General features: G+C 44.4%; 1 protein-coding gene across 2 annotated transcripts in view; it reads left to right on the forward strand.

The window, feature by feature from the left end:
• The first annotated feature begins 2,985 nt into the window (after positions 1 to 2,985).
• LOC139171164 (coiled-coil domain-containing protein 50-like) overlaps positions 2,986 to 19,424 on the forward strand; it is a 28,903-nt gene continuing 12,464 nt past the window's right edge. Inside the window, exons 1-5 of one of the 2 annotated variants that reach the window (XM_070759057.1) lie at positions 2,986 to 3,297; positions 8,582 to 8,666; positions 14,748 to 14,810; positions 17,734 to 17,866; positions 18,766 to 18,847. In XM_070759057.1, the coding sequence (XP_070615158.1) occupies positions 8,618 to 8,666; positions 14,748 to 14,810; positions 17,734 to 17,866; positions 18,766 to 18,847 (327 nt within the window). In that variant the 5' untranslated portion in view covers positions 2,986 to 3,297; positions 8,582 to 8,617. The remainder of the gene's footprint in view (positions 3,298 to 8,581; positions 8,667 to 14,747; positions 14,811 to 17,733; positions 17,867 to 18,765; positions 18,848 to 19,424) is intronic. The other variant, XM_070759056.1, reaches the window with a different exon arrangement.

Below are 19,424 nucleotides of genomic sequence, written 5' to 3' on the forward strand. Positions count from 1 at the left end.
ATGGCCAGACCATTTTCTACTGCGGCTTGATTTCCTGGCTCCAATCCTCCCCCGCAGGGAGGCGGAATTGACTAGGTGGTTCTGCCCCAGATGCCTGATGGACCCAGTGGGCTTTCAGAGGTCACTTGGGGTTTTTCCAGATTCACTCGTCCACAGCTCGGCAGAGTCTCTTACCGTGGCCTGGAATAGGGCTGCGACGAAGGCTCTTTACCGAATTGTGCCGTTGCGACCTCTCTGTGGCACTGGACCCCGGAGAGCTCCTTGGTTTACCGAGGAGCTCCGGGAGTTGAAATGCCAGAAGAGAAGTCTAGTGAAGCGATGGACGAAGAGTAAGTCCGAATCCAACTGAACACTTGTAAGAGCTCACATTAAGACTTACAAAGTGGCGCTCAAGGCGGCAAGATGGGTGAATCATACCACTTGATTGCATCAGCAGAATCCCGCCCGGCCGCTCTGTTTAGGGTGACCCGCTCCCTTCTGAACCAGAAGGGAGTTGGGGAGCCCTTGCAGAGCAGTGCCGAGGAGTTTAACTTGTTTTTCGCTGATAAAGTCACTCGGATCTGAGCGGACCTCGACTCCGATTGGATAGCAGTGTCGGCTGACAACGAGTCAGTTGAGGTGACTGGGGCCATCTCTGTCCATCTGTCTGGGAGGAGTTTGACTTGGTGACACCTGATGAAGTGGACAAGGCCATTGGAGCTTTGAGTTCCGCCACCTGCTTACTGGATCTATGTCCCTCTTGGTTTCGGCCAGTCGAGAGATGACATGGAGCTGGATCCAGGAGATTGTCAATGCTTCTTTGGGGAGGGGGTCCTTCCTGGCTCCCTACAAGGAGGCACTTGTGCACCCCTTCCTCAAGAAGCCTTCCTTGGACCCAGCTGTGCTTAATAACTACCGCCCAGTCTTCAACCTCCCTTTTATGGGGAAGGTTGTTGAGAAGGTGGTGGTGCTCCAACTCCAGCGGTCCTTGGAAGAAGTCAATTATCTAGGCCCTCAACAGTCAGGATTCAGGCCCGGCTACAGCATGGAAACTGCTTTGGTCGCGCTGATGGATGGTCTCTGGCGGGTCCTAGTGCTTCTTGACCTCTCAGCGGCTTTCGATACCATCGACCATGGTATCCTTCTGCGCCAGCTGGAGGGGTTGGGAGGCACTGTCCTTCAGTGGTTCTCCTCCTACCTCTCCAGTTGGTGTTAGTGGGGGGTCAGGGGTCGACCTCTAGGTCTCTCCCTTGTGGGGTGCTTCAGGGGTCGGTCCTCTCCCCCCTGCTATTTAATATCTACATGAAACCGCTGGGTGAGATCATCCAAGGGCATGGGGTGAGGTATCATCAGTATGCTGATGATACCCAGTTATACATCTCTACCCCATGTCTAGTCAGCGAAGCAGTGGAAGTGATGTGCCGGTGCCTGGAGGCTGTTGGGGTCTGGATGGGTGTCAACAAGCTCAAACTGAACCCCGACAAGACGGAGTGGCTGTGGGTTTTGCCTCCCAAGGACAATTCCATCTGTCCATCCATTACCCTGGGGGGGGGGTAATTATTGCCCCCCTCAGAGAGGGTTCACAACTTAGGCGTCCTCCTCAATCCACAGCTAACATTAGAGCACCATCTTTCAGCTGTGGCGAGGAGGGCGTTTGCCCAGGTTTGCCTGGTGCACCAGTTGCGGCCCTATTTGGACAGGGAGTCATTGCTCACAGTCACTCATGCCCTCATCACCTCAAGGTTCGACTACTGCAACGCTCTCTACATGGGGCTACATTTGAAAAATGTTCGGAAACTTCAGATCGTGCAGAATGCAGCCACGAGAGTTATTGTGGGGTTACCTAGGTTTGCCCATGTCTCTCCAACACTCCACAGTCTGCATTGGCTGCCGATCAGTTTCCGGTGACAATTCAAAGTGTTGGTAATGACCTATAAAGCCCTACATGGCATCGGACCAGAATACCTCCGGGACCATCTTCTGCCACACGAATCCCAGCGGCTGATAAGGTCCCACAGAGTTGGCCTTCTCCGGGTCCCGTCGACTAAACAATGTCATCTGGCAGGCCCCAGGCCTTCTCTGTGGCAGCCCCGGCCCTCTGGAATTGTGACCCCCCCCAGAGATCACAACTGGCCCCACCCTCCTTGTCTTTCGTAAATTGCTTAAGACCCACCTATATCGCCAGGCATGGGGGAAATTGAGACATCTCCCCCAGGCTTATATAATATGGTATGCTGTGTTGTATGGTTTTTAAATGATGGGTTTTTAGATGCTTTTTAAAATACAGTATTAGATTTGTTACATTGTCACATTGTTATTATTATTGTTGTGAGCCGCCCCAAGTCTGCAGAGAGGGGCGGCATACAAATCTAATAAATTATTAAATTATTATTATTATTCCCAGTGGATTTTGGCTTGTGGGATGGTCGCGAAAGGGTATCACGTGACTCTGGCAGACTGTCATAAATGTGAGTCGGTGGCCAAGCATCCCAATATCAACAAGGTCACCATGGAAGTAGCAACCGTCACGTTTGCGAAAAAAACAATCCTGAGTCCAAAAGATCCTAGGCACCTTTTTTTTCTCCTCAAGGCCGTTTTAACTTGCAACGGTCACTAAACAAATCGTTGTAAGTCGAGGACTAGCATAAACACACACCCCACACACAAACGTTGGCTCTTGCCTCCCCGCAGGTCCTCAATCAGCACTCCGTGCGCCTCTCCTGCAGGCTGGGAGCACCGCAGCCGCCGTTCCCCAAACCGCTCGGCTAGGAACGCGCAAATGACCCTTGGGCGGGGTGGATGGGTGGTTTCATAGATCGGGAGCAACGGGCGCAAGGGGGGGGGGTGGCGAGCAACTAGGTCAGGATAGGGGGCTGCCCGGCCCGACCACCCCTCTCCCTCGCCCGGCGGAGACAGCCGCGCGCGTCCCCTCCAGCGCGCAAGGGGGGAAAAAAGAGGTGGCGCACCGCGCACACACCTGCCAAGCCCGGGCCGCGCGCGCAAAGAGCCGCGCAAGAGGGAGGAGCCCTGCGGCGCAGGAGGAGGAGTCTGGCGGGGCTGCGCCCTCCCTTCTTTCCTTTCGCCCCCCTTTCCTCTCCCCCTCCTCGGGCTTTCCACCTGGCCCGCTAGCTCCTCGTAAACCGGAGCATCTTCGGCCCTTTTTTTTTTTTTTGGGGGGAGAGCTCCCGGGTGGGCGCACGGAGTTGGCTTCGTCTCCGCTCCGTTTAGAGCGCCGGACGGGCCGGGTGGGTTTTAAGATCTGCTGCTTGGATAGGCGGGAGAGGGGCGACCCCTCGCCGGGCAGAAGCGCTTCCCAAGGTAAGGCTGCGGGGGGTCCCCCGGCGACCCCCCTATTTTTTCCTGGGCCGCCTCTCCTGCGCGCAAAGAAGGGTCTCCAAGGATGCTCTTTCTCCGATGCGGCCCCGGTTTTGGGAGGGGTGGAAGGGGAAAAAATCAGATCAGCTGAAATGGATCCCCCGAGATCCTCAAACGCCCCCCCCCCCAAGCCCCCCAAACCCGCACCTATTTGGCTGGGGGGACCCTGACACATCCTCTCCAAACGCCAATGCTGGCGCGCCTTTCCTCCCGCGGGGTTTTCTCGCTGCCCCTCCCCACCCTTCCTTGTCAGGATGAGCGGGGTTTCCCCTCCCTTGCTCCCAGGGGGAGGGGTGTCGCCCCCTACCAATCTGCTCTTCTCCCTCCCCCCTTTCCTTTCCCGGAGGAGAAGCTGCAGAGCTGGGAATGGAAAGCGCAAGGAAAGCTTGGAAGGAAGGGGAGGAGGAAGAGGAGGAGGGGAGAGGGGAGGGAAGGCGGCAATCCCTTTGATCCTGTGTGGCACACACACACACACACACACACACCATCTGAAGACCCCTCTGGGCCTTTCTAAACCTTTCTGCCCCTCTCAAAATGCACCAATGCGTAATATTTGGATTGCCATTGTAGTGAGCTAGTCTGCATTAAGGACTATTCCCAAATCCAATCCAACCCAATCCATCTATCAGAATTATTCCTTGTCTTCCCTTCTAGGGCTTTGGAAAAATAAGTTGAGGCTACCACCTTGTACAGAGAGAGAGAGAGAGAGAGAGAGAGAGAGAGAGAGAGAGGCCGCAAGACATAGCTCCATTTCCCGGTTGATAGAAAAATATACCCTAATTTGCACCCATTCATCCTTCTGGGAGAGGAAAACTTCTATGGCGTTAGCCTGGTCCCTTCCTTCATTAAAATCGTTCCCTCTTTAATATACCTGTATTATTTTGTATAAAATGTCGATCATTTTGATTGACTGGAAAGGGTTGTGAGGTGCAGGGGGAAAAAGCTTTGTTGGATAGGAAGCAATGAGATCTGAGTTCTTTACGTTTATGGCCACCATTTCGAGCAGCCAAATTTTACGTCGCTAAGCGAGACGTTCGCTTAGCAAGTTCGCCCCGCTGTATGACTTTCCTTGCTCCAGTTGTTAAATACATACAAAGTCTGGAAGGAGTTGGGCTGCTTATATATCAATAAAATAATAATAAAATAATAATATAATATAATATAATATAATATAAATAATATATATATAATGTAATATAATATAATATAATAATATAATATAATATAATACAGTATAATATAATATAATATAATAATATTATAATAATATTATAATATAATGTAATATAATAATGTAATGTAATATAATAAAAATAAAATAAAATAAAATAAATGAAATTAAGTGAAATAAAATAATGAATGAACAAATCCTTGCATAAGTTCCATTGGTCGCATTCCGATCATTTTCTATAGAAATTTAGGCCTTTATAATGTTTTCTGCCTTGAATAGGACCCGACAACCCACTCTGATAGGTAGCATTTCCGGACGGTTTTTAGAAAATTCATTTTGATGTCATCGTAAAGCGAGAAATCACTTTCTATCCGTTTTCTCTCGGGGTGTGATATTTGGGGGTAAATGTAATATTTGTCTCCTGTTGATAATTCAGCTGTTTAACATTGCTTGCCCTGCTGAACCTCTGCGTGGTTTTAATCCCACGTAATTTATACTTGGTCTTCCATTCATATTTCAGTCGCGTCTTGCAAATGTATTTTTCGGAATATAAGACGCACTTAAAGGAGGGTGGAAATGTCGGTGCATCTTATACAGCCAGTTTTGGCCTCCCGAAGCTCCGCTTGCATCTCCATTTGCAAAAATTGGGTGCACAGAAGGTTTGGGAGGCCCCTTTTTTTCAAAAAAATTTGACCCCCAGGAGCTCTTTCCAGGCCTCCCAAATTCTCTTCCCACCCCATTAAAAAAAAAAAGTGGTGAAAATTTTAGGGGGTAAAACGGGGTGCACAGAGGGTTTGGGAGGCCTGCAGAGAGTTCCTGGGCTCGGGAGGACAAAATTTCTATTTTTTCTTACTTACCTCTTCGAAATCTTGGTGCATCTTATACACCGGTGCATCTTATAGTCCAAAAAGCTCCATCCAATGTTCTCTCTCCTATGTTAACGTTTTCCAAATTTAGTCCAACCCTTAATACAGCTAATCCTCGGTTTACAATAGTTCCATTTAGTAACTGTTCAAGAGTTACGATAGCACTGGAGAAAAATTACTTTAAGACCTGTTGTTCACAGTGGTAGCATCCCCGTGGATTCACGTGACCGAAATTCAGATACGTGGCCATTGGTTCATATTTATGTCCCAATGTTGTGTTGATCCCCTTTCGTGAGCCAAAGTCCATCAATCAGGATAGAGTTGGAAGGGACCTTGGAGGTCGTCTAGTCCAAACCCCCCTGTTCAGGCAGGAGACCCTACACCATTTCACGTCCAGTCTCTAACTTAAAAACCCTCCCATGATGGAATACACACAATACAACTTCTGGTGGCAGGCTGTTCCACTGGTTAATTGTCCTCACGGTTAGGAAGTTTCTCCTTCATTCACAGCGGGGAGAAGCCATGTTGACTACCAAATTATTATTATTATTATTTTAAAAAATATTTTATTAAATTGCAAAGACAAACAAAACATACATTGCATGTAACATTTAGTGGAGCAACAATCGCTCCTCTCAAAGTAGAAGTTATCTTTGTATTTGTAATAAGAAAAGAAAAAAAACTTTATCATTGTTTATGAAATACTTAGAAATATCATTTGTAAGATAATAGGTAAAAAACACATCTAAAACATTTAAAAATACGGTATATAGAAATTTTAAGATTATAACTTAAAATGAACTATGAAGAAAAAAAAGAGAAATAGTAGAAGGAAAAAGGAGTTTACATTTGTATTGTAAATAATCACTGGGGAAAAGGAATCCTCAATCTGAGTATTGTATCGGCAGTTCTGTGTTAGCAAATACTTCAGAAGAAAAGGATTTAGGGGTGGTGATTTCTGACAGTCTCAAAATGGGTGAACAGTGCAGGCGGTAGGGAAAGCAAGTAGGATGCTTGGCTGCATAGCTAGAGGTATAACAAGCAGGAAGAGGGAGATTATGATCCCGCTATATAGAATGCTGGTGAGACCACATTTGGAATACTGTGTTCAGTTCTGGAGACCTCACCTACAAAAAGATGTTGACAACATTGAACGGGTCCAAAGACGGGCTACAAGAATGGTGGAAGGTCTTAAGCATAAAACGTATCAGGAAAGACTTAATGAACTCAATCTGTATAGTCTGGAGGACAGAAGGAAAAGGGGGGACATGATTGAATCATTTAAATATATTAAAGGGTTAAATAAGGTCCAGGAGGGAAGTGTTTTTAATTGGAAAGTGAACACAAGGACAAGGGGACACAATCTGAAGTTAGTTGGGGGAAAGATCAAAAGCAACATGAGAAAATATTATTTTACTGAAAGAGTAGTAGATCCTTGGAACAAACTTCCAGCAGACGTGGTAGATAAATCCACAGTAACTGAATTTAAACATGCCTGGGATAAACATATATCCATCCTAAGATAAAATACAGAAAATAGTATAAGGGCAGACTAGATGGACCAGGAGGTCTTTTTCTGCCGTCAGACTTCTATGTTTCTATGTTTCTAGTACAATATAACTACCAGGTACAAATATATTTAAAATAATGTAAAAATAAGGTTATCTCTGTTTCTTTGTATCCCCCCAGATATATACCTTTTGCCAAACATCATAAAATTCTGATTCTTCTTGATTTTTTAACCTTCTCGTCATCATGTCAAGCTCAGCACATTCTAAAACTTTCTTAAATATATCTGTTTCTTTTGGGGTCTCAAAGTCTTTCCATTTTTGAGCGAAAACTATCCTAGCTGCTACTAAAATGTGGATTATTAGATAATATATATCTTTTTTGTATTTCCTTTTTGTATTTCATAATTGACTACCAAATTATGATCTGCTGCAGTGATTCACTTAACAAAATGTGGCGAGGGAGGTTGTAAGAAGGGGGCAAAACTCACGTAACAAATGTCTCGTGTAATGACAGAAATTTCGGGGGGTCAGTTGGGGCCGTAAGCCAAGAACTACCGATATCCCCCCTTGTTTTTGAAATTCCTTTGGAAGGATGCTTTTTTTAATTGGGAGGACTTCGAAACCAGAAACCATGATTTATCCACTTCTATAGCTTTTATGTACATTGAGAGCTTACACACCGAAGACACATTCCTTGTGTGTCCAATCACTCTTGACCAATATTTTATTCCATTGCATTTCACCTTCGCTTCTTCTTCCTCGTCCTCTTCTTTTCTCTTCTCTTCCTCTTCCCTTCTCTTCCTCATCCTCTTCTCTTCCTCTTCCCTCTCTCCTTCTCTTCCCTTCTCTTTCTCCTCCCCTTCCTCTTCTCTCCCTCTCCTCTCTTCCTCTTCACTTCCCTTCTCTCCTTCGTCCTCTTTTCCTTCCCTTCTCTTCTCTTATTCTTCCCATTTTCTTCCCCTTCCCCTTCTCTACTTTACTCTACTCTACTCTTCTCTTCTCTACTCTTCTCTACTCTTCTCTACTCTTCTCTACTCTTCTCTACTCTACTCTTCCTCTTCTCTTCTCTACTCTTCTCTACTCTTCCTCTTCTCTTCTTCTTCTCTTCTTCTCTTCTCTTCCTCTTCCCCCTCTCCTTCTCTTCCCTTCTCTTCCTCTTCACTTCCCTTCTCTCCTTCATGCTCTTTCCCTTCTCTTCTCTTCTTCTCCCCCTCTCCTTCTCTACCCTTCTCTTTCTCTTCCCCTTCTCTTCCTCTTCACGTCACTTCTCTCCTTCATCCTCTTTCCCTTCCCTTTTCTTCTCTCCCTCTTCCCCTTTTCTTCCCCTTCGCCTTCTCTACTCTACTCTATTCATCCTCTTCTCTACTCTTCCTCTTCTCTTCTCTACTCTTCCCTTCCCTTTTCTTCTCTACTCTACTCTTCTCTTCTTCTCACTCTCCTCTCTCCTCCTCTTCCTCTTCTTTTTTCTACTCTTCTCTTCCTCTTCTCTTCCTCTTTCCCTTCCCTTCTTTTCTCTTCCTCTTCCCTAGAATTCTTTCCTGGAATTCCATCATCTTCTATCATCTGTTTGGATTCTGAACATACCATAGGAAGGAACATCTTCCTTTTTTTCATTTTCAAATCCCCTTGTCTCGAACCTCACACCAGCGGCTCAGCAATTGGTTATCTCGTTCTTCCAGGTTGTCTTTGGAGTCCGATCCTATGAAAAAAACACCATGACCGAAGTTCAGATTGACAGCTCCTGCCTGCCACCCGTCCAGGAAGGTAGGTGAACATTCAAAATCTTCCTCCCAATTTGTTCTCCCTCCCAACTTGACTTAAAAACCGTTCAATGGTAAAAGAAAGATTGGGTAGGAAGAAAATAAATAAAACAAAGGTACCAGCCGTGGAGTACTGTTTGGACCGGTCCTATAGCGGAAGTTTCCCGCCGTTCACCAAACCAGCAGTGGTCCATAATAATAATAATAACAACAACAACAACAACAACAATAATAATAATACTGGTGGCACAAGAACAGGCCATTAGAATGCTGTCAAGGCCAGAATTGAAAAATCAACAGAGGATCCAAAGTGCAGACTCTGTAAAGAAACAGATGAAACAATCGATCACATACTCAGCTGCATAGACATGATGCTGTGGCACAGATGATCCACTGGAACTTGTGCCGGAACTACCATTTACCAGTGGCAAAGAACTGGTGGGATCATAAGCCCGAAAAAGTGGTCGAAAATGAGCAAGTAAAACTACTGTGGGACTTCCGACTGACCGAATTCTGAAGCATAACACACCAGACATTATGATCGTGGAGAAAAAGAAAGTATGGATCATCAACATCGCAATCCCAAGGGACAGTAGAATTGAGGAGAAGCAGCTAGAGAAATTAGTGAAATACGAAGATCTAAAAATCGAGCTGCAACGACTCTGACATAAGCCAGTGAAAGTGGTCCCAGTGGTACTTGGCATGCTGGGCGCAGTGCCAAAGGATCTCAGCGGACATTTGAAAACCATTGGAATTGACAAAATCTCCATCTGTCAATTGCAAAAGGCCACTTTACTGGGATCGGCAAACATAATTTGCTGCTACATCACACAGTCCTAGGTGCAACTGAGGAGTTGATGCCTGGAACTCACTACCTGACACTGTAGTATCATCACCAAATCCTCAAAACGTCACCCTCAGACTGTCCACTGTTGACCTCTCCCGATTCCTAAGAGGCGTGCATAAGTGCACCAGTGTGCCTTCCGTCCCTTGTCCTAATATTTCTCTATTACTAGTATCATGTATATCAGTGATTTTCAACCTTTTTTGAGCCGCGGCACACTTTTTACATTTACAAAATCCTGGGGCACACCACCAACCAAAATGACACAAAATGACACTCTAAGACAGTAAATATTATTTATTTATTTATTTATTCTATTTTTATGCCGCCCTTCTCCTTAGACTTTCTCTCTCTCTCATGCTTTCTCTCTCTTGTTCTTTCTCACTCTCTCTCTGTTGCTCTCTCTCGTTCTCTCTCTTCCTTTCTTCTCTGTGGAGGCCAGCAAAGGTTTCCCTTAGTTTGAATGTTGCGAGCAAGCTGGCAGGGGGATGGGAAGCAGCCCCTTTACTGACAGCCCGGGACGGGACTGTGAGAGGGCGGCTTGGAGCGGCTAGCGGCCGGATCGCCAGCGCCGCTGCAGCCACTGCTGTGGAAGAAGCCGCACCCCAAAAAAGCTGGAGAGAAGGAAGGATCGGGCGGGCGGGGACAGCCACAAGTGGAAGCCTCAGCCCTTGCGCCCCCTCTCACCCATGGCTTCTCGTCGATGCCTTTGCCTGCCCGATCCGTGGGAGTGCTAATAGCGGCGGTGGCGGGAATAGCGGCGGGGGGGGCGGCTCCTGCAAGTGGGAGCTTCAGCCCTGGAGCCCCCTCGCGCCCATGGCTTCTTGTCGATGCCTCTGCCTGCCCGATCTGCGGGAGTGCTAATAGCGGCGGCGGCGGCGGTGGGGGGCGGCTCCTGCCCGCCGCCACCGCTATTAGCACTCCCGCGGATCGGGCAGGCAGAGGCATCGACGAGAAGCCATGGGCGCGAGAGGGCTCCAGGGCTGAAGCTCCCACTTGCAGGATCCGCGCCCCCCCGCTATTGCCTGCCGCCGCCGCTATTAGCACTCCCGATGCCACAAGTGAAAGCCTCAGCCGCTGCTATTGCCCTCCCGCCGAGTCCCAAGCTCACCTGCTGCAAAGAAGGAAGGCACGAAGAAGAAAGGCGCGAAAATGAAGGTGTGAAGAAGGAAGCCGGGACACTCAACTTCCGGTTTGGGAAGCGGAACTTCGCGGCACACCTGACCTTGTCTCGCGGCACACTAGTGTGCCGCGGCACACCGGTTGGGAAACGCTGATGTATATAAACATTGTTATATCTTTGTATACCACCAATACGTACTTGAGAAAACAAACAAATAAATACATAAATGTTGAGATTTTGGAAAAAGTGCAAAAAAGAGTAAGTTGAAAACTCATTGTTTTTGTTGGCGGAAGAAGACATCAATCTTCTACAGATAGTTCTGGAGTTATGACAGACTACTATAGATCTATTTCAAGCTATTTTGCTCTCATCAGCTTGCCCTATCCTTAACCGGGATTTCAACCTGGGGCAGTCTGCCTGTAAGGCAGTAGTTTTAACCTTATATTTATATATCAATTATATTTATATAAAAATTATATATAAACCTTATATATAAATTATAATATAAATATTAAATATTTTGTATTATATAAATTAGATAGATAGATAGATAGACAGACAGGCAGACAGACAGGAGAGTAGATGGATAGATAGAAGAGGATAGATAGATAGATAGATAGACAGACAGACAGACAGACAGACAGACAGACAGACAGACAGACAGACAGACAGACAGATACCATAAGAACCTAAGAACATAAGAAGAGCCATGCTGAATCAGGCCAAAGCCCATCGAGTCCAGCATTCTGTGTAACACAGTGGCCCCCCAATTGTCCATGGGAATCTTGAGCAGAAAGAGAAGGCGAGACCTTCCCTTTCCCTTGACCCCCACCAACAAATGGGACTCCAGGGAATCCTGCCTACCTCAACCAACTTTGAGGCGGCACTTGGACATCCGTTTCAATAACCATCTATGATACACTCGGCATCCATGAATCTGTCTCATCCTGCTTTGAAGCTATCAAGGCTGATAGCTGTCACGACCTCTTCTGGAAGTGAATTCCATAAACCAACGACCCTCTGGATGAAGAAATATTTCCCTTGATTTGTCCTCACTTTTTTACTTGTGAGCTTTAGGGAGCCCCCCCCCTTCCTAGTATTGTGTGATAGAGAAAATATTTTTTCTCTATCCACCTTTTCTATCCCATGCATGATTTTATACACTTTGATCGAGTCACTCCTTTGACCAGATAGATAGACAGATAGATAGACAGACAGACAGGATAGATAGATAGATAGATAGATAGATAGATAGATAGATAGATAGATAGATAGATAGATAGATAGATAGATTGGAGAGATTAGATAGACAGATGGATAGATGGATGGATGGACAGATGGACGGACGGACAGACAGACAGACAGACAGACAGACAGACAGATAGATAGATAGATAGATAGATAGATAGATAGGAGAGATTAGATAGATAGATGGATAGATAATAGATAGATAGATAGATAGACAGACAGACAGACAGACAGACAGACAGACAGACAGACAGACAGACAGACAGATAGATAGATAGGAGAGATTAGATAGATAGATGGATAGATAATAGATAGATAGATAGATAGATAGATAGATAGATAGATAGATAGACAGACAGACAGACAGACAGACAGACAGACAGAAAGATTCAAATCCCAGTAAGGGTGTGGCTACCTGATGAAGGCAAATAAATGTGAAATAGATCTATAGTAGTCTCCCTTCCTTTTCATTATCAGCAAAAATATGTTACATACACAGACACAGACACACACATACACACGTGTGTGTGTGTGTGTGTGTCTGTGTATACACTGCTCAATGAATACTTTGTTCTGTACAAGGTTGAATATGCTGACAACAGCATGTGAAATTGATTGTCAATCAGTGTTGCTTCCTAAGTGGACAGTTTGATTTACTTGCAGTTATATTGTGTTGTTTAAGTGTTCCCTTTATTTTTTTTGAGCAGTGTGTATATATATATATACACACACATATATATATACACACACACACACACACACACATATATATATGTATATTGTTTTGTTTTTTGCTGAATTTGAAAATTAAGGGAGACTAGGATAGGTCTATTTCGGCCTTATTTTGGCCTCATCAGCTAGCCATACCCACTGGGACTTGAACCTGCAACCTTTGCCTTGTAAGGCAGAGAATTATCCTCTAGGCTACAGTATCCAATCCCTTCAGCTCTGCACCAGGGAAGGGTTACATATTTTTGTGTCGAATCACCCTGGTGTATTGAAGGAACATCACAGCTCCTATTTTTGCCTCTCGGCCCAACCCAGGGCCATTTCCAAGGCAGTTAATTTTATTGATAGCCGACAATTCTATCTATATGTGTTGTTTTGTTTTTTGCTGAATTTGAAAATTAAGGGAGACTAGGATAGATCTATTTCAGCCTTATATTATATATATTTATATTTATATTTATATTTATATTTATATTTATATTTATATTTATATTTATATTTATATTTATATTTATATTTATATTTATATTTATATTTATATTTATATTTATATTTATATTTATATTTATATTTATATTTATATTTATATTTATATTTATATTTATATTTATATTTATATTTATATTTATATTTATATTTATATTTATATTTATATTTATATTTATGTTTTCTTAGATTTTTACGGGTACAGGTATGACGGTCTTGGTATATTCGGGTTTCTTCCCGTGTAGGATTTGGAAATTTCTGGCGACGTTTCGACGAGGTCTCACTCGTCATCTTCAGGCTGGTGTTTCTGACCTTGTTCGCCTTAGAACAAGGTCAGAAACACCAGCCTGAAGATGACGAGTGAGACCTCGTCGAAACGTCGCCAGAAATTTCCAAATCCTACACGGGAAGAAACCCGAATATACCAAGACCGTCATTTTTATATATATATGTATGTATGTATGTATGTATGTATGTATGTATGTATGTATTATATATATAATTATATTATATATTATATATTATATATATAATACAAACAGTTTATATATATATATATATATATATATATATATATATATATATATATATATATATGTATGTATGTATTATATATATAATTATATTATATATTATATATTATATATATAATACAAACAGTTTATCTGCTCCAACCAAGCCGGCAGGGAGAACAAGTTCTCAAATTGGAATTCCTGTTGGGAAATCTTGAACATGTCCAGAGTTGCCTTTCCCAACTTCGAGGCTTCTCCGTCACAAACGTTTTTTGAATTTGTCCAAGGCTCCAAGATTCCAAATTGGGTGGAGACTATTCTGGGCATTCGGGGGAGGTGAATTTGGCCTGGGGGTTTCTTGGGTCCTTATAGTGTTGTTCCTGGTGCAAAAAGACATTTAGATTTTTCCTTCCCCATTTTCCAAACTCGGGATTTTCTTGAAATTTGCCCAAGAGTTTCCTATGGCGCTTTTTATGAACGTAAATCCTGCTTTGTAGGTTAGTCCTCAACTTACAACTGGATTTTCTGTCGCTATACGAGGCAGTTGTTAAAAAGTGAGCTGTGCCCACATTTTTGCAAAAACCAGACCCCTTTTTGCAAAAAACAGACCCTTTTTTGCAAAAAACAGACCCTTTTTTTTTGCAAAAAACCCAGTCCCATTTTTGAAACAGCAGACCCCTTTTTGCAAAAAACAGACACATTTTTGCAAAAAAAAACCCGGGGTGCATAGAGGATTTGTGAGGCTTGCAGATTGCTCCTGCGACCAGGGAGGACAAAAAAAATTATTTTGCCTTATTTACCTCTTGATGCATCTTATACACTGGTGCATCTTATGGTCCGAAAAAAATAGCTCCATCGGATGTTCTCTCTTCTATGTTAACATTTTTCAAATTTAGTCCGACCCTTAATACAGCTCGATTTTCAAGAAAATCTTTGTCAGGGGATGCCTGATGTCAGATTTTGGTTATTTTTTTTTTTCATTGTACATGCAGAGCCAAAAAAAAAAAAAAAATTGCCAAAATCTCTCTTGTGCTCATGTCCCTTTGCAAGATTTCAGATTTTGGCAATTTTGGCTGTTTAACCGAAGTTGGTTAGAGGTAATTTGCAAAATTTGCTCTTTTTCTTTCGTTTTTCCTCCTGCAGTTTGCCGAGATTTCGCTGTCCTAGAAGATGGAGCATTGGCCTATTGTCTACAAGAGCAAGAGAGTAAGGAGGGGATTTGGGGATGGGTGGGTCTCTGGAATTGTGAGTGGGGTCTATGACAACTTGTCGCAGCTAACATGCTTTGCCAAGTTACGCTAATATCTAAAGCAGGGGTCGGCAACCTTAAATCACTCGGAGAGCCATTTGGACCTGTTTGCCACAGAAAAGAAAACACTCAGGAGTCACAAAACTATTTCCAGAACGGCCAAAAAACCTGGCCTATTTCATTGATTCTGTGGTCTTCTGAAACTTTTATTAGATTTATCCATGGTTGATCTACTGGAAGGGTGGGGTCAGAAAGCTCAATAAATTGCACATTGTGAGTGTTGCACGTTGGCGGTTGTGATGCATATTTTGACCGATGATGGACTCGCATCAGAGCTGGATGCGGCTCCAGAGCTACATCTGGGTTGCTGACCCCTAATCTAAACTAATTGTGAAAGTAGAATCATTAAAGAAAGGATTAGAGTAGAATAACCGGCGTTGGAAGGGACCTTGGAGGTCATGTAGACCAACCCCACCGCGCTGTAACCATTTCAGATAAATGGGTGGTCCAAATCTCTTCTTTAAAAAGCTTCCTGTGTTGGAGCACCCACAACTTCTGGATTCTACTGATTATAATATAGAACCCTAGGGCTGAAAGAGATCTCAGAGGTCATCCAATCCAAACCCTGCTCAGGCAGTAAACCCTATGGCATTTCAGACCAACGGCGGTCCCGTCCTGTTCTGTCGGGCTCTCTGGTAGAATCCTCCCAAAAATTCACAGGTACAAATTTCAGACACACACACATTTGAAAATTCAAAACAATGTTCTTTATAATGAAAATCCACTTAACCTAAGCCCTCTTTTGGTATAGCAAAGAGCACTCATCTCCAAACAAACTGGTAATTTATACAAGTCCCTTATCAGTTCTATGATACTTAGTTTGCAGCTGTGAGGCAATTCACAGTCCTTCTTCTTTCACAAAGTGAAACACACTTTGCTCTGGTTTAGTTTCAAAGCGGGGGGGGGGGAGAAATCAGCACACAAAAAGTCAAAGTCAGTAAAGCAGTCACAAAACACAACGATCAGATAATCCTCCACAATGGCCAAACCCACAGGCTGCTATTTATAGCAGCCTCACTAATTACCACAGCCCCACCCAAACACAGGTGGCCTCATTTTCTTTGATAATAATCTCTCAGTTGTTGTTGCCTATGCATCGCTCTCCGCATGCGTGGCTGTATCATTAACTCTTGTTCTGAATCCAAGGAGGAGCTAGAGAATTGATCTCCTTCTGAGCTGTCTACCACACTCTCCTCCTCCCTGTCACTCATGTCTTCTTGGTCAGAGGAGCCTTCATCAGCAGATTCCACCGGGGGCAAAACAGGCCTGCAGCATGTGGATGTCTCCCCCACATCCACAGTCCTTGGGGCAGGAGCTGGGCCAGAGCTAACCACAACACGTCCCTTCTTTAAAAACTTACAGTGTTGGAGACGTTCACGACTTCTGGAGGAAACCAAAGAAGGGGGAGTAAAAAAGGAAACGCCAATGACAAATGTTTGAACGAATTTCAATAATTAAATTGAACGGTGGACAGGTCCCACCAAGGGAGTTGCGCTGTGTCGAGTTGGCAATATGTTCCCTCCCGTTGTGAATCTGTTCCTCCACTCGTTTGTTTAGCATCTCCCTCAAAATCGTCTAACGATCCCGTCGGCGTGCCCCATCTTGGTTGCATACTGGACCGATGGGGGTGATATTTTCTGGAGGCGGGATGTTGTGTCTGTGTGTCTCTCTCTGTTGTGTGTTTGTGTGTGTGTGCGTCTTTTGGCACCGTCCCCCTTTTTTTCAATTAACGAGATGGAGTCTTACCGCTTCAGGGAATCCGCCGTGCCGACAGGTTTACAAGAGTCCCGCTCTTGCCAGATGAGATGGCATTTTGAGGGCTTGTTCTCAAGGTTGCGCCCCCCCTCCCTCTCTCTTGGCAGGGAGTTTGAAAGACTGTCCTTCGCGCTGCCCGCCGGTCGCCCTTTCGTGCTCGTGAGTCATTTCGTGACGTCCGAAAGGCCCTTCGGACGTCAAAAAGCATCCAAACCTGTCCAAGTTCTGAGTCTCTTTCTCCCGCTCCTACTTTGACTGTCTGGCTGGGGATTAATGGCTTGGGAGTTTAAGGCAAGGCAAGGACTTGTCTAAACTTCAGCGTCTCTCGGCTGAGCCAGGAATGGAGGCGGGGGGGGGGGGAGGGAGAAGGCGGACGCTCCTTCCAAGGGGCCATGAATGGCTGCCCAACAGATTAGGTTATGTAGGATTAGGTGAACAGTTTGTTAACAGAAGTTATGAAGGATTAGGTGAATAGATGGTTAACCTAATCCTATGTAGCTTCTGCTCTGGTAATCTCACACTACTAACCAGAGCATACAAAACTTTCACCAGACCAACACATGAATACAGCTCATCTGTCTGGAACCCCCACCGCTTTTCGGACATAAACACTCTAGAAAATGTCCAGAGATACTTTATGAGAAGAGCCCTCCACAATGTATGTATGAATGAATAAATAAATAAATAAAATAGAAAAAGAAAGAGAAATAGAGTATAGAATAGAATAGAATAGACTAGAACAGAATAGAATACGGAATAGAAATAATAGAGTAGAGTAGAACAGAACAGAACAAAACAGAAACAGAAACAGAAATAGAAATAAAAATAATAGAAATAGGAATAGAAATGCGGAAATAGAAATGTAGAAATAGAAATAGAATAAATGTAGCAGACCAAAGTCTGCATCGGCACCAGTAGCACTGGTAAGTTCGAACCCCCAACTGACCAACAGGAATGTCCTCTCCAAAAAAAAAAAGCCACGCCAAAGTCCAAGGAAGGTGATGTGATTTTTCCCCCCCTCTGTTCCTCCCGAGGCTTCCATCTTTTCCTCCTCTCTCCTCTCAGTCGAGCTGCACTACGCTTCCAATATTCAGAAGAACCAGCTGGTCCAGAATGACCTCCGAATGGCTAAAAGGCTTCAAAACCAGGAGGTGGAAGCCCAGAAGCTTCAGGACAGCCAGCCGCCACTGAAAGAGAGGTAGGTTTCCCGATCCCTTCTCTTGGGTTCAGAAAGCTGGTCTCCAGGATGGAAAGCGTTGTGGTTCGCAAGCAGCCAGAAGAGTTTGACACCAGATTCGGACAGTGAGAGGTTGGGGAGGAACGTGGGCCAGTTCTGGAGTGTTGGGACAAGGGCTCTACATCCGAGGCAGAGATGGGGCCAGTGCTGTCTAACAGTTGTGAGCTGCCTTTGGAGTCAGACCTCAGTGTAGCAGAAGAACATCTGGAGCACCAGTGATGGGCTCCTATGGGTATGGTCAGGTACGCAGAATCGGTAGGAAAAAAAATGAATTTTTTTCTTTTTTTCCCTTCTGGGCTCCGGGTATGTTTTTCCTATTGCAGTAAATGAAGTTGAATGTGTATAATTTTAGTATAATTTGTGTGCGCGTGTGTGTACATACACATATACTTTATATAGTAGATAATGTATATTTTTGTGCACCTGTGTGTAATATGTACAGTTTGTACACATATGGCATATCTACATAGAATTAAAGAGTTAAATATTTTGGATGTTGATTAATAGTAAATAAATAGGGAAATTGTATCTCTTTGAGACAAGGAGAGGCCAGGCACCCCAACACTAACCCTTGACGTGAGTGACGTCAAGTTAACCACCTTTAAGCCAGTCACATGACCTTTAAGCCATATACCCTGGTCACATGATCGTCAAGCCACTCCCACCTGGTCACAAGGCCAGCAAACCACACCCATAAAATAAGCCACGCCCACAGTGTGGTAGTAAAAAAAATGTTTGCAGCCATTCATTGATCTGGAGCTCACTTTGTCGAATCCCTTCTGCGATCCTTTTAATTCTGTCTCGTTATTCGAGCAAAGTCTCCATTCTAATTGCCTCTTCTTCCCGCTGTTGACATGCAGCCAAGAGGGAGATCCTAAAAACGCCCCGAAAGATCTTCAGATGAAACCAAGGAAAGACGATCGGAAGAAGTCCAAAGACCAGGTAGGAAAATCCCATCAATGCCAAAAAATAATCGTGGCTTTTAACTGCTTGGACTCTCGTTGCAAACGCCAACATTGCAACAATGGATTCTTTGGTTTTTTTCGGGACATTAAGGAGAAGCTAGTGAAGATTTTTTCAGGGGTGCTTTTCAGAGTCCTCGACTTACAGAATGGAGTCCGGAATTTTTGTCGCTAAGCGAAAACATTTGCTAACCGAATGTTGCCCTCTTCTCTGTCGCAAATCCCTCAAAAATTGGAACATGTTCCCTCCCTATTGATTTTTCCTTGATAATCCAAGCAAGGAGGAGACCCTGTCCCATTGGAAGGGATCTTGGAGGTCTTCTAATTCAGCCCCCTGTTCAAGCAGAAGACCCTATGTCATCCTGGAGTCTGTCTTTCCTTCCTCCCTCCCTCCCTCCAGCTTTCTCCTTCCTTCCTTCCTTCCATCCATCCATCCAGCCATTCTGCTTTCTTTCATGCTTTCTCTTTCCTTCCTTCCACCCATCCATCCTGCTTTCCCCTTCCTTTCTTCCATCTATCTATCCTGCTTTGTTTCCTGCATTTTCCTTCCTTCCATC

The sequence above is a fragment of the Erythrolamprus reginae genome, chromosome 8, assembly GCF_031021105.1.
Source record: "Erythrolamprus reginae isolate rEryReg1 chromosome 8, rEryReg1.hap1, whole genome shotgun sequence".
In the NCBI taxonomy this organism is placed as follows: domain Eukaryota; kingdom Metazoa; phylum Chordata; class Lepidosauria; order Squamata; family Dipsadidae; genus Erythrolamprus; species Erythrolamprus reginae.